Source organism: Varroa jacobsoni, unplaced genomic scaffold (genome assembly GCF_002532875.2).
Source record: "Varroa jacobsoni isolate VJ856 unplaced genomic scaffold, vjacob_1.0 scaffold_908, whole genome shotgun sequence".
Taxonomy (NCBI): Eukaryota; Metazoa; Arthropoda; class Arachnida; order Mesostigmata; family Varroidae; genus Varroa; species Varroa jacobsoni.
In genome coordinates this window covers 121,566-134,731 of record NW_019213810.1, presented here as the reverse complement: position 1 = coordinate 134,731, position 13,166 = coordinate 121,566, and the positions used below count along the sequence as shown (strand labels likewise).

General features: G+C 38.1%; 1 protein-coding gene across 2 annotated transcripts in view; it reads left to right on the top strand.

Moving 5' to 3' along the window:
* The first annotated feature begins 337 nt into the window (after positions 1-337).
* LOC111264867 (juvenile hormone esterase) overlaps positions 338-13,166 on the top strand; it is a 43,733-nt gene continuing 30,904 nt past the window's right edge. Inside the window, exons 1-3 of one of the 2 annotated variants that reach the window (XM_022841093.2) lie at positions 338-1,625; positions 2,099-2,738; positions 5,019-6,117. In XM_022841093.2, coding sequence (XP_022696828.1) covers positions 5,997-6,117 — 121 coding nt within the window. In that variant the 5' untranslated portion in view covers positions 338-1,625; positions 2,099-2,738; positions 5,019-5,996. The remainder of the gene's footprint in view (positions 1,626-2,098; positions 2,739-5,018; positions 6,118-13,166) is intronic. The other variant, XM_022841092.2, reaches the window with a different exon arrangement.

The following is a 13,166-nucleotide window of genomic DNA, read 5'->3' as shown; positions in this document are numbered from 1 at the left end:
GAGATTTACAGCAATTGTCCCTTATTCTGTATAATTTACTGCAAATAAGTTTCGCGTATGCATAGATTGCAATTACCTATTTCAATTATTTTTTAAACTAAACGAGATGTCATATCATGTACGAGTTGTAAACACTTCGGTAATTACATAGCCCCGAACGATCCGCATCAATACGACAGAGCGACACCTGGCGTAGTCGACTCTCGATATGCATGTAACGTTTCGTATTCGTATCACACGTCGTTCTTGTGCATGTCGTGAATGAAGATTTATCAATACAGAGCATTATGCCGAAAATTATAGAAGAATAACAAGTAGCTTAACGTCTAAGCGTTTGCCATTGACTACTTAGCTCGTCACTTATGCTACGGAATTTGACTTAGGAAAACGTGCACGTACGAGAAAATCTGACAGAGATTTATTTAAGCAGATCAAATTATGCGATCGGTAATATGCGATAAATGTAAACCTGTTTCCTACCACTTAGATCGACGAGGAATACTTTCGAATATTTACGTTCGACGTTCTTTGCTGGTATTTAAACGAACCTAGAAAGAAGCTGTTTGTGCTTTTGTGTGTCCCTAATCGAGTCAGGCGTGTCACCTCGCTGAACGTGCACCTTATTCAATCTGATCTCGTAACAAACAAAGTTTGAAAATGTTCATGTTGATCGAGTTCCATTCCAGTGTGTTTTCATCGGCAAATGTAATGCAATTGTTAATAGTTATTTTTAAGGTTTGTCTGATTCTACTGATTGCATTTGCATAGGGAGCTTAATTAATCGAATCCCTTATAAAATTTCCAAGAAAAACTAAGTCTGTATTAAGTCCGTGTTGGCAAGATATGATGAGCCCTGACCAAGTTGTATTACATTCTACTTTTTACGAATCATTTCTCACGTCCCTAATCCGTTGAACAATTGTAATCGACTGATAAAGCACCGATTTCGGCCATTTCGAATACAGCGTGATTCGTCTAATCGAACTTTACTCATTATCTCCCTTCGGGTTGCCCTCTGGAGGACTATCCCTGATCAACTTAAACAAAGGACGTATTGAATTTTATCGCTGGAAGTTGAGTTTCGTCACCTAGCAAAGACAACTTCGACGAACTTTTGCCTGTCTGGGGGGGCATGGCCACAGTGCGAGAACTAACTTAAAAGGTTTGTTACCCTATGGTAGTTTCGCGATTTTATGTTATGTATTGAACACTTATTTTTTTCAAGTCATTTTTAGATTTATTATCGTACAGTGTGACACATAGGCAAATAAAGAGGTAATTATGTAGCATTGTTAAGTTTTGACGCAAATATAACCTGGAAGATCATAACATACTGGACTGAGTGTCATTTTGTCTATGTTGATTTTGTAAAACTGACGCTGAAGAAGCCTTTGAGGCTACGTACTCTAGTGTACATTCCCACAGTGTATAGCGTATGTCGGTCAGCCACTGCATATAAAGGTACGTAGAACGGATCCAATGTAACGTTATAGCATTTTGTTTTGATGATTGTTTGGCCGCTATCCTACACATTCTTGTCAGCCGAGGTTTATTGCTTACGATGAGTTGTGCATAGGCCTGACAGCTCATGATACATAGAAGATTGTCGAGTACAACTGATAAAGGTAAGCAAATGTCAAGCTAACTTTTACGAAGAGATCTTTTCGAGCGTGCATTTCTTATTCTAAAAAAATCTCTTTACAGTAGCTACAGGCACGGATGCCTCCACAACGGTCGACACCTGTGCTACCGATTGCATAGCTAGCTGAATAGTGCTTAAATATGTATAACATGGAAAAATTAATCAAACAATTAAATATCAACAACTAATATATATGAAGAAAAGGAAAATATTCCAGTGCGAAAATAATTTTCATTTATATAACGCGAGTGCTGCACGAATTACAGTCGTCGATTTTATGAGGCCATGACTTGTGACGCTGTCATATTAAAATGCACATTACTAATTCAGTTCGATCTGTAATCTTATTGTCTTACATTTTACTAAGTTATTTCATATAATAAAAGGTCCAAAATTTTACCTTATTCTTTTTTAATTCAACTTGGTTTTGTTTAAATTAAATTTCTGTATTGACAGTCTAGCTGTAGTACCTAGAAGAACACGTCGAGACTGCTGGGAAGGTTCAGAGAACGATTTTACGTAGAATCGCACTGCGTAGTATAAGCTCGACACAGTAAAGCCCTCCAGGGGCTCTGATTGGCAAATGTGGGCAAATTTTAGCATGCGTAACCGACCAGACTAGACGCGACAGGTTCGTCGATGCCAAAGAACGACACGTAACTCAAGAGATAAGTGTATCTACGTTTCAATTACTAGCTAGACAATTTGGAGGGTATATTGGGTCTTTATATAAGTTTAACACTATTGGCATATCTTATTTATTTTAGCAATTCTATATACTTTGGACAAGCTAGCCTTCTAAGCTCCTTATCTAGAATTCTTTATGCGTTCATCTGCCACATATAATGTATATCAGCCGATTTTAGTCTACATTGCGATCACAGAATACTGTCAACAACGCACTGCATAACACTGTAACATCCTTATGTATTGTTAATATTCCTATAAATATAAACATAGGAATCAACACAGAGTGGCCCTTTTTGCGAACGGCACGAGTTTCACTGCGTATGGCATCCAAAGATGCAGCAAGGCAACGCAGGCCGCAAGGGCGACCAAATCGTCTTATCACTCGCCCTTTCAACTTGCTCGACCTGTAAGTAGCTCTGGTAGCAATGTATGCGACACTCATCATTTAAGAAGGTTTTACAGGGGAGAACTTCGAAGAACTAAGTCGCGTTGAAACGTCTCAGCCTTAAAAGGATACTGAACTACACATAGTGATCCGAAATCGCCTTGCATATCTCCTAGCTGACTTGCCACTGTTGTCCTAGAACGCAAGTTATCACTCTGAGCTTAGATACAATGAGGAGCAACGAGTGTAAAACCAAGTCAGCCAAATAGACATGTTGTCAGTCGCTGCGCCGTACATCGGTCTCATCATTGACTTTCCAAAAAACTAGAGCCCAACGATATATGATATGAAGAAAATTGTAATAGATATCATATCGCTCGTTACCTCCTAGTGCAACCTTTAGGACATCTGGCAAGTCTCTCAAATTCGTTATATAAATTAATGACTTACATGACTCTTGATGAACTTATATGATTCATGATTTTATATGCTCGGTCTGATATTGGTGTAGTATGATACTGATTTGTATATATTAGGCTCTTGACAACTATTGGTAAAGGTGAGCAAAATTTGATAATATTAATACGAAAACGTATGTGCACTCTTTTGGCAGAATAAAAATAAATATTTGATTTGAAGAGGCTTATTAGGCAAATTATATGGAGCAGTGACATATTTCGGAGATGACAAGTGTAACCAGAAAAATCATATCTTTCCTTAAGATAACTGAAATTAGACATTAAAATATCTAAGTAGAAAACATTTGCGCACCTTACGGAATAACTATTTTCTTAATCGCAAAATCGTGCAGAAGTTGTTATTAAAAAAAGGACAAGCTTCCAAAGCTATCAGCTCTATTTCAGTTCGAGTTTCGTGCTTATATTGAAAAGGGTTTACAGTTCGCCTTCTAATGATTACCTATCGATGAAGAACCAAAATGCCAGCTCGCGAGTATGACTTACATTGGCTTTTTATGTTTTTAATTACCACATCATAAAAAAACATTTAAGAACAAATGTAGAAAACAAAGCCCTTGCAGGAAGTTTTGTCACTTTTCAGTGAAGATATATCTGATCGAAACGAACGTACTTCACAGTTCAAAAGCGAGGTTTTAACGTGAAACCCATGTCTCTGATCGTTTCCTGTTTTTCTGAACATGATGTCAGAAAGTGCACGCTGGCCGATATGGAAAACTGAGATCACGGTGGACAACTGTGGGTCTGATCCTTTTTTCATGGGCTGTTGCTTTTCCCGTTCAGCATCTTAAGGAAGCTAGAACCCATTTAATTTATAACGCGTTCAGTTTGTTTCTGAGCGGTCATTTATCGTCGATGACCTCAGTGATTATCGCACAAGCTGATATAATTAATTGAGCGATACGCATTGATGTTTTTCGTATATATATATATATATACTGTACAAGATAACAAAGTCAAAGATTAATTTAAAACATTAATGTATTTTATTATCTTAGAGCTACTGTACTGCCTTATACACACTTTGATTCGTGTTGCGTCTCGCGGATTGTTGAATCTTTAAGCGTACTGCGACGAGCTGAGGAATTAGAGTGGTATCTCAGTCGGTCATTCTGAAGGAATAGGTTACAGGATCTATGACTAGTTTTGAGACGAGCTCTTTGTGACTCCTTTCTGACGTACACATAGCATCATATATGCTAGCCATCCGTGAATCATAAGTGGCTTGCATTGGAACCCACAGAACGATTGAAGGCTTGTTATAAAGCAAACTTAGGATACAGAGTATGTCCTGACCGTTTTAAACGGCAACTAACTCCATAAAGTTGCCTCTATTGTAAGTTAGACACGCCAAATAGCATTGCCGCGAGCAGTTCGGCTAACGACTACAGGGTGTACGTTGTGACATTGTCGTACGTAAAAGCGCCTAACACGACTTTCAGAAGCTACAAACTCTCTCTATAGGAAACAGATATATATTTTCTACTAAGGTGCTTACGTGCCGGCAGGAAACCGTTGTTGCAACATAAGCATGTTTTAACGGAGTTACAAGATTATAGGTAGAATTTTGAACACAACATGATACCGATACATCATATACATTTGCACATTAAAAAGAGGCGGTAAATATATAACGACTAATAGTAGTATCGTTCGTAATAGCAGTTACTATAGTAGGAAAGTTCGTCTCTTCGCGGACAAATGACACACCCATAATGAGATTAGCTGCTATTAGGATTACTACCATTGTAGTAATCGCAAATAAACAGATTCGTAATCTATTCATATAGTGGGACAATCATCCACCTGCTCTCTGTTGAATTAGGCATCTTTTACCGAGCGTTGTGACAGCAGCCGTATGAAGCAAAGGGCTCCGTTAGTTTTGGCAAGGCACTGTGCCATCAGCATTGTGCAGAAGGCTTACCGTTTCTATGGCCCATGGCAGCTCTCGGTTGTTACTACCGTCCACGCCTACGTCGTCGTCGAGGAGAGCAAGCGATCCACGCAGAGAGCTGGCGCTATGAACATCGGCGCAGCAGAAGGTTTGAACAAAGCAGACCGGAAGGAAAGGGAAGCTTCGACCAGAGCTCCCCCGTATCCGCGCGTCACCAGCAGCCAACGTTGGAGTGTCCTGCCGTAACGCTGGAACGACAGCTATGACGACAAATTACATCGGTACCACTGTAAGAGCTTGAAAAGTAAGCCCGCGCGCCTGCTTGCATTAATTTGTCGTTGGCAGTGCTTACGAACAAACGAACGACTGGTGCTGCAACTGTTTTAAATCATAGCTTCGCTCCCAATTCAGCACCTCTAGGTCATGCAAGCCACAATGCAAGGATGCCCGCATTTATAAACAGAATGTGTATTTGTAGGCAAGAGAAGAAAGCAGACTGAATAACGTGAACTGATACGCATTTCGGTAATTTTAACCTGAATAATTAGTATTGTTTATTTCTGGGTTCATGTATGGACGCCGTTCAAAAACTCAGAATGTAGCACATAGCCTATGATTTGAGAACAAGTAGACTGACAATGCAAAAAAAATTAAGACACAACGTAACCTACGTATAATGATGGACAGTGCTACGTAGAAATTTTCACAGGTAGAAAACTGTTTGTAACTGGGCACATTCATTGTGATTTATACCCACAGGCGAAATTTATTCATGTTGATGAATACGTGCGTAAAAAACATGGAAACTGACACAGGTGTACTAATGGATAGAGTTGTCGTTGTGCCCTAACTCTACGGAAAAATTGTAAACTTTTCTATGTTTAACGTGTTCGTTTCCCTGTTACCAATATGCCTAGAGAAATCCCACTGAGGCTGTGTTCGGCAAGCATTCTTTCCTTATGGACAGTAGTGCTATGGTCGGTGCAAGTGTGCGCCCAGTTATCGCCCCAACCCAGCTCCATCCTATTTAGTAAGTGTTAAGTAATTATATTACATATTTGTCTAACTTTAGTTGCTTTATACAACATCCACTTACATGTAAGGTATCATATGAAAACTTGCAGTATCATTTTAGCTATCGTATTCTAATCGGTAGACGGATCGAGTTCCAGGTAGAAGTTTTTGGATGTTTACAGTTTCAGACACTGACATTTTGCAAAGTTCCATCAGGTTTGAGTGCTAGAGCGGTACTCGACAATATATGGTGACAGGGTGCAAACAAGTGCCTTACGGATGGACATTAAGAACAACTAGATAATAGAAATGTTTTCTTTTAGATTCAATGTCATACAGATTGACAGGAATCAACTGATCAATAAAGGAGAATGAAAAACAAGAAACAACGTAAACACTTTAACACGTATTTTTTTTTTCCTTTTCGCTTCGAGATATTCACCAATTGGTAATTCAGCTGAATTCGTGAATAATCTGTTCTGATTTGTTTGGCTAAAGCAAGACATTCCGTGTTTACTCTTGTACAGCATCAAATAAATATAATAAGTGACGTATCAGACTCATTGATAAGAAAGTCCAAAGGCTTCGTCGCTAGAAAATTGAATCAGTATTTAACTGTTGGACGTTTCAATATGCTTAGCTCTATCAAATGCTAATTGAGGCATGACGACTTTGCTCGTAACAGTTTAAGACATCAAATTTTTGGTTCATATCACAATTTTCACAAAAAAAAATGTGTATTTTTAAACGAAAATTGGGGACAAAAACCATGATAAAAAAAAAAAAAGGTAACATATGTCTAAAGTTCAACTAGCAGTTCGAGATTCTAACGATAGTTTGATGATTTCTACACGCTAGATCATCTAGATGTGCACAAAATATAACATATATGAAGGTATTAGATCCTGATCAACCTATTAGAGGATTCTTTTAGCTTATGAATACTCTGTACTGCACTTTGGATACAAAGTACTAGATGCCATTATTGTAAACTCGATAGATCGATCTTTTCCAGTAAAGAGAGCTTTAAAACTTTCTTATCTTAAAAAGAACTGCAATTGACTTAGTAGGTTTTTTAGGTTGCCCTCTAAAGTAGTGCGAGTTATTGATCAACTTGCGCTACGACTTTGTCTTTTCCAAAGCTGTTGAGGACGACATTGCTATATAATTGCAAAACTGGCGCAATAGGGGGATGGCTACATCCATCTGCATCCAGATTCGATTGCCGCCTCAGGATTCTAAAGATATTTATGCCATCCGTATAAGTTCACCGTGTACATGTTTTAACAGTGTAAGTATCATCGTATTCTTCTTTCGTGATAAGCCGATGAGATGACCAAATCACACATTAAAAAGAAAAAAAAAACGTGACCTACCTGCTTTAAAAAGGTAACTTACTATCGCTCTTTCAAGCTAAGGGCCGTTTGTCGTGCTTGTCCGTCACTTAAGGCTTATCAGACCCATAGCTAAAAGGGCGTAGATGCTTAATAATTACATCTTATAGAAACAATACTGTTTCATCTACTGTTGGTCGATCAAAATGGAACATACTTATTAATATTAAAGAAAAGCGGCTTCCAAGGGTAATTACTGAACCCCGTTGAGGCCAAAAGCAATGAAGTAGCATTTCGTGAATGAAGTCGATATTTCTACTAGCTTTAAAATATTATCTATATGTTTAAAAGCGTTTTTGATCGTATAGATGAAAAATATTATTGCTACAAAGGTGGACGATTTTTAGTAAACGTAACTATTGTTCATGGGGCCTGCAAAGGTCGATCATTGAGCAATTGTACTATTTCTAAAAAGTGGTTATTTGCAAGGCGTAGATGTTAGGTCTAGAAGAGGTTTAAAACGCTGCAGCACAAAGGTTGTTCATAGCAGTATGGAAATGAATTAACAAAGTCCCATAAATTATACCAAACTAGAACCAATTCAACTCGAGCAGAATGCATAGAAAGTAACGCATATCATAATAGCAGTTTTAAACGCGGGACGGCTATTGTACTGAAATGGAAGTTCAGTTAATTTTAGCTTTGGCATTGCAGTATCTATTACGGTTAATATGGGTACCTTGTACGTCGCGCCATATTTCTTCTGGCCGTGCCCAATACTCCAACGTTGTAGTTCATATCTTTACTACTAGAATTTTGTAGTATTGCATGACTTTTCGAGTACAGCGTAAATCTCTGAAAACTATTTAAATTATTCTCCAAATTATATAAAAAGTGCCAAAAATACAATTCATCCCATCGACGGATCCACAAATACAAAGCTGCCAGGCTGTAGCTTATCGTCAGTTGCCTGATGCAACCCTGCGAGACATGGAAAATTCTATTTACCTGAATTATAAGGTAAATCTGTTAAGCTATAATTTCAGGACACGTTACTCCGTATTTTCAGTGAATAGTGTGCATTTCTTATTGTATTGCTATAATATTGTCAACGTCGTTCTACATTGTGCGCCTTATCATGTACAGATACTTATCTATAACTTTCGTTGGTGAAAAAATCCCTTCGAGCCGAACGCATGTTCGGCTCAAAGGTTTGTACTAGTTTATATAATAACGATATGTCGGCAACAGTTACGTAGTAACGAGGATGACAGACGCAGGTGACGCTGAAGACATGATCAGGTCTGCTCCAGCTGGAAGATTCAGTTCTGTGTTGTGACGACCAACATATTGCTTTACGTAGTCGCTCTGTTAGCCTTGGCAACTCGGCTAGCGTTATTTGTGTCCCAGACCATATATCTATTGTATAGATTGCCTTTAGCATTTCAAACCTCAGAAGCGTAATCATGCTAGATTCAGACGACCGTGATTCACCTACATCGATATATTTGTATATCTTTACTGTTTGCCTAATACCGGTTTGAGAAATGTCATTCAGAGTGCGTGCAAGGCACGCAACACTGGTTGTACATTCTCACAACGTGCATTTGATCTTGTGCCTTCATCATGTGGCGCAGTAACGAAGAGGTAAAATGCACATGTAAATCATAATATTAATAATGTATGTAAACTTAAACAATGAATACCAATTAAGTGAGATTTCTTCAACAAGGTTTACATGATAATCACTCTAACTTGTATGAGTATAATTACTGCCACAGTGAGATCCTATGCATTAATTAAGCAGTTCACTTGATGACTCAGAATTTTATAAACACTCCCAGTTGCAAACCTTTGACTTTAGACACCAGACATACTCAGACTGTTCACATACAACTACTTCTGTAAAGTTTCTTTCTCTATATAACCTTTCTATATAATCTTTCTATAACCGTATTTAAGCTAGTTTAAAAACAAAATCTTGGCAATCTAACTAATTTAAGGATTCCGTCCATCCAAGCGCCATCAACAGCTAAAATTACTAAGAGCGCAACGTATGAAACTTTGAGAAAACGTTGAAGCCTTACTCAAAACTAATGTGGGCATGAGCAATTCAGTCAATGTGTGGATTATCACTTGCATGGGTCTTTATGTAAGGAAGACTTTTCAACTTTCTGCCAACCTCAACTTTTTACTTTAATATCTTAAAAAAAAAAAGCAGAAACCGTAAGAAGTACGTTTGCTGAGCCTTCGATAGTCAGAGATCGTTTGTTGCAATATCTGTGAATTTACATTGAACTGTTTTATTCGCCTAACTCGAAGAATCTTTAAGGACTACAATAATGGCCATCATATAATGAAAGGATGAACAGTTGCGTGTTTTTACAATTTCAATAAACGTGTTACGTATCAAGTGATAAAAAAAAATTGGGCTTTACTTTTTAAATCAAGCACAAACGTGATTATCATTGCCAAAAAAAGTAAATTAATTTTCCAGATGGTAAGGTTTATCGTCTCGATCACTGCTCGATAGATTTGATTCTTGTCAATAGATTCAAGCAGTTCTTGCCTGCACTGATAATGACAAGACACCTCTAGAAACTTCCCCATTAATCATACCATAGCAGTTTTTGCCGGTACCGAAAAATGGATCGTTTCTAGCGTTATGGCTGATAGTCGTCATTTTTGTGCCTGAAAACATGGGACAATTTGTAATCGCTATTGTTGACGTTTTTTTGGGTATCATCAACATCGTGAGTATAAGCTGTTCCGCCAACTTTACTTTTTTCTTAAATCATAAGTCTGTAACACTGGAAAGCGCTTTGATGACCTGCCTCTAGCCATACACTACTAACTACGACAACGAAACAAAGTTTTTTCAGTCTGATTTTTTAGGATTATATTTTGGACAAAAATATAATCATAGCTTTAATGTAACGTAATTCGTTCGTAAACGAAATATCAGCGTTGTCCGATAGGTGGCTCCATAGTGATTTTTTTTTTTTATAAAGCATTTCTTCTATGTGGTCGCTTCCATTGCCAATGTCACTGGAATCATTTCTCTAGAGAATCGTGCAGCTCACAGGCCTCAACTTGATCAGCGCACGCAGTTGGTAGACCGCTATTGTATTGCCTCATTGTGTTAACTACAATTACGCAGCTATTCGATCCTAGTTTATATTTCCATTTGCTCGTATTTATGTATTTTATGGGACGATGAGCCGCATCACCCAGAATCATCAAGAGAGCGATTTAAAAAATCGATATGAAAATCCACGAACCCATCATCTGTTTCCAATATTCTCTATCTTAGCATTCTTCGTCATGTGTTTTTGCAGAATAATAGGCACACACGAGAAGCTAGAAACGTTTTTGAGATACTCCATTGCCTAGGAGATGTGATAAAGCTTCCTTATTTCTAAATAACGATCCCATAGTTTACTTTATTAGTTGTCAAGCTGCACGTTGCTTAAGAAAAACATTTAAATCTACACGTGCTAGATATAAGGGACAATTATCTAGCAAGGGATGCGGCTAAAAGGATGCCGCATACGAACTTTCGATACTTTTCCCTCTCATGCGTTAAGTCGCTTGCAATAAACATATATAGCCAGAAAATGTAATGGCACGGTGAATGTACTCATCGCTATATGTATATATAACTATTACTACAGAACGTGACAAACTATGCTTTGGGCAAATCAGATTTTGATTTCTCAGATTTTTCATACTGACGCGTGTGCACCCAACGTTGAGCGCAAAACATATCTACCACTTGGCCTTCGTTAAGTGAGTTTTGCTATTAAGCTACATTTAAAGCTTAGGACTTCATTCAAACTGAATAAGTTTTGCTCAGCACGCCGCTTGATGAAAATGTTGAAAGGAATTTTGTTCCCCAGGAAGACATTTAGAATCTTCTGCCAGCCGAAACTTGTTCTCTCAAAAAGAAATTGATACGCGCTGCCCTATTTACAATGGTATGGAATCATCTTGCTCTCTTGCCTTTCAGTTTGCTAAATACACTGCTAAGCGCTTGCCCACAGCTCTCCTGGTCTGTACAATATGGGAATTTGCACTGGATTTTCTTCTCGATGTTGCAAGTCTCGTGCTCGGCTCTCTTTCGTATTGACCTTGAACACTAACGTGCTTCGTTATATTATTATTAGGCTTAATATATAATATTAACATTCTAAAACCGTTAGTCTCGTTTTTTAGTCTTTGACTATAAGAGGCAGTGACGGTACGCCATGTAGGCTTACTACCGTACCGGCAAAACCACGTCCTATATTGAACCTTATGAAAACCCTAAACAGCAGTAGTTTAATTCTTTCGTCTGGCGCTTGCTACACTTGACCAACAACTCTCAGTATCGATAACCTTTTTAAAAATGCTTGAATGACTGATTTCAACTTATAGAACATAAAAAGTCCCCGATTGCCCTAGGCTTACATTTGTGAACTACACACAAATTGCTCAGTATTGAAACCCAATACTTCTTTTGCTTGCCTATATACCATGCCTCGATGTTCTGCCATCATGTCTGCGGCAATCTTCAACAACATTTTCATGAAAGACTTCCGTTCTGCTTTCATAGACAGAACTGCGACCTATGTATCTATTTACTAAGCCATACAATTAGCTTATTCGTATTTTTCAGATTCTAGAACTCACTTCGCTCCTAACAGTTTTCTTCTAAAATTTAGTTTATAAAAAATATTCTATCGTTTCCGATGTACTCTAACTCGGTGATATATTTTTACAGAGAAGAATCTCCTAGCCTCTGAATTTGACAATCCCCGATAGGCAGTTGGTCGCTGTGCCTATTACGTAGCTCAACTGCCCTGATTGACACCACTATGTGGTAAAGCCGGTGCATTTCTTAATGAAACGTTTTCTTTGTCGTTCTTGTCTAGTTTCGTATTGTAACTAGAACACATGAGGGGTTCTCAGCAAACTGACATGCCGCGTTGTAACGTCCATTAGACTTTGACACTACGCCAGCTTGCATGGTGCTACGGTTTTCACGAGAAAAGTCGATAGATAATAGATATAGTTCTTTAGCATTGGCACCGACAACTCTGTTCTGTTCGAAGCAGTGCCTAATATCATGTATCCTTGTGCTACAGACCCTTCGTTTCATCCCTATCTTTGAATTTCCTCGGAGCGTGTTACCGAATGTAAAGAGATAGCGTTTTTCGTATAGCTCAATTTATAATTATAGCCCTTTCTGAACAGTATGTTGAATTTAGAAAAGCTACCTTATCTGACTCTGTCACTGATATAAATGATTACTACAATTGACGACCTTTATGGGGGACTACGACCTCCTTTGTTTTAAATAATAAACATCACCCTCAATGCGGACACTAACGATTCACTCATACTAACAAGCAAATCCTTGATGCTAAAATTTATTTAGTACCTTCATTTTAGCAAGGCCCAAAATTTTTCCGCAGGACTTCCTGAGTTCAGCATTTGGCTGCTGTGCCTTAGGTGTATAAATTGCTGTCTCTCCTATTTACTCACTAACGTTTGTTAGAAAGTAACTAACTAACGTTTGTTAAAAAGATTTTGTTTCGAACAAAAAATGACACACGATTTAATCGGTTTTTGAAGATATTGAAGAGTAGAGTAGCACCAGTTTCAGCATCAGCTAAATAATACGGCGGTCTGATATTAGGACAGTGGTGCATGGATATGTGTTTGTGTAGCGAGCTTTTACAGCATATTA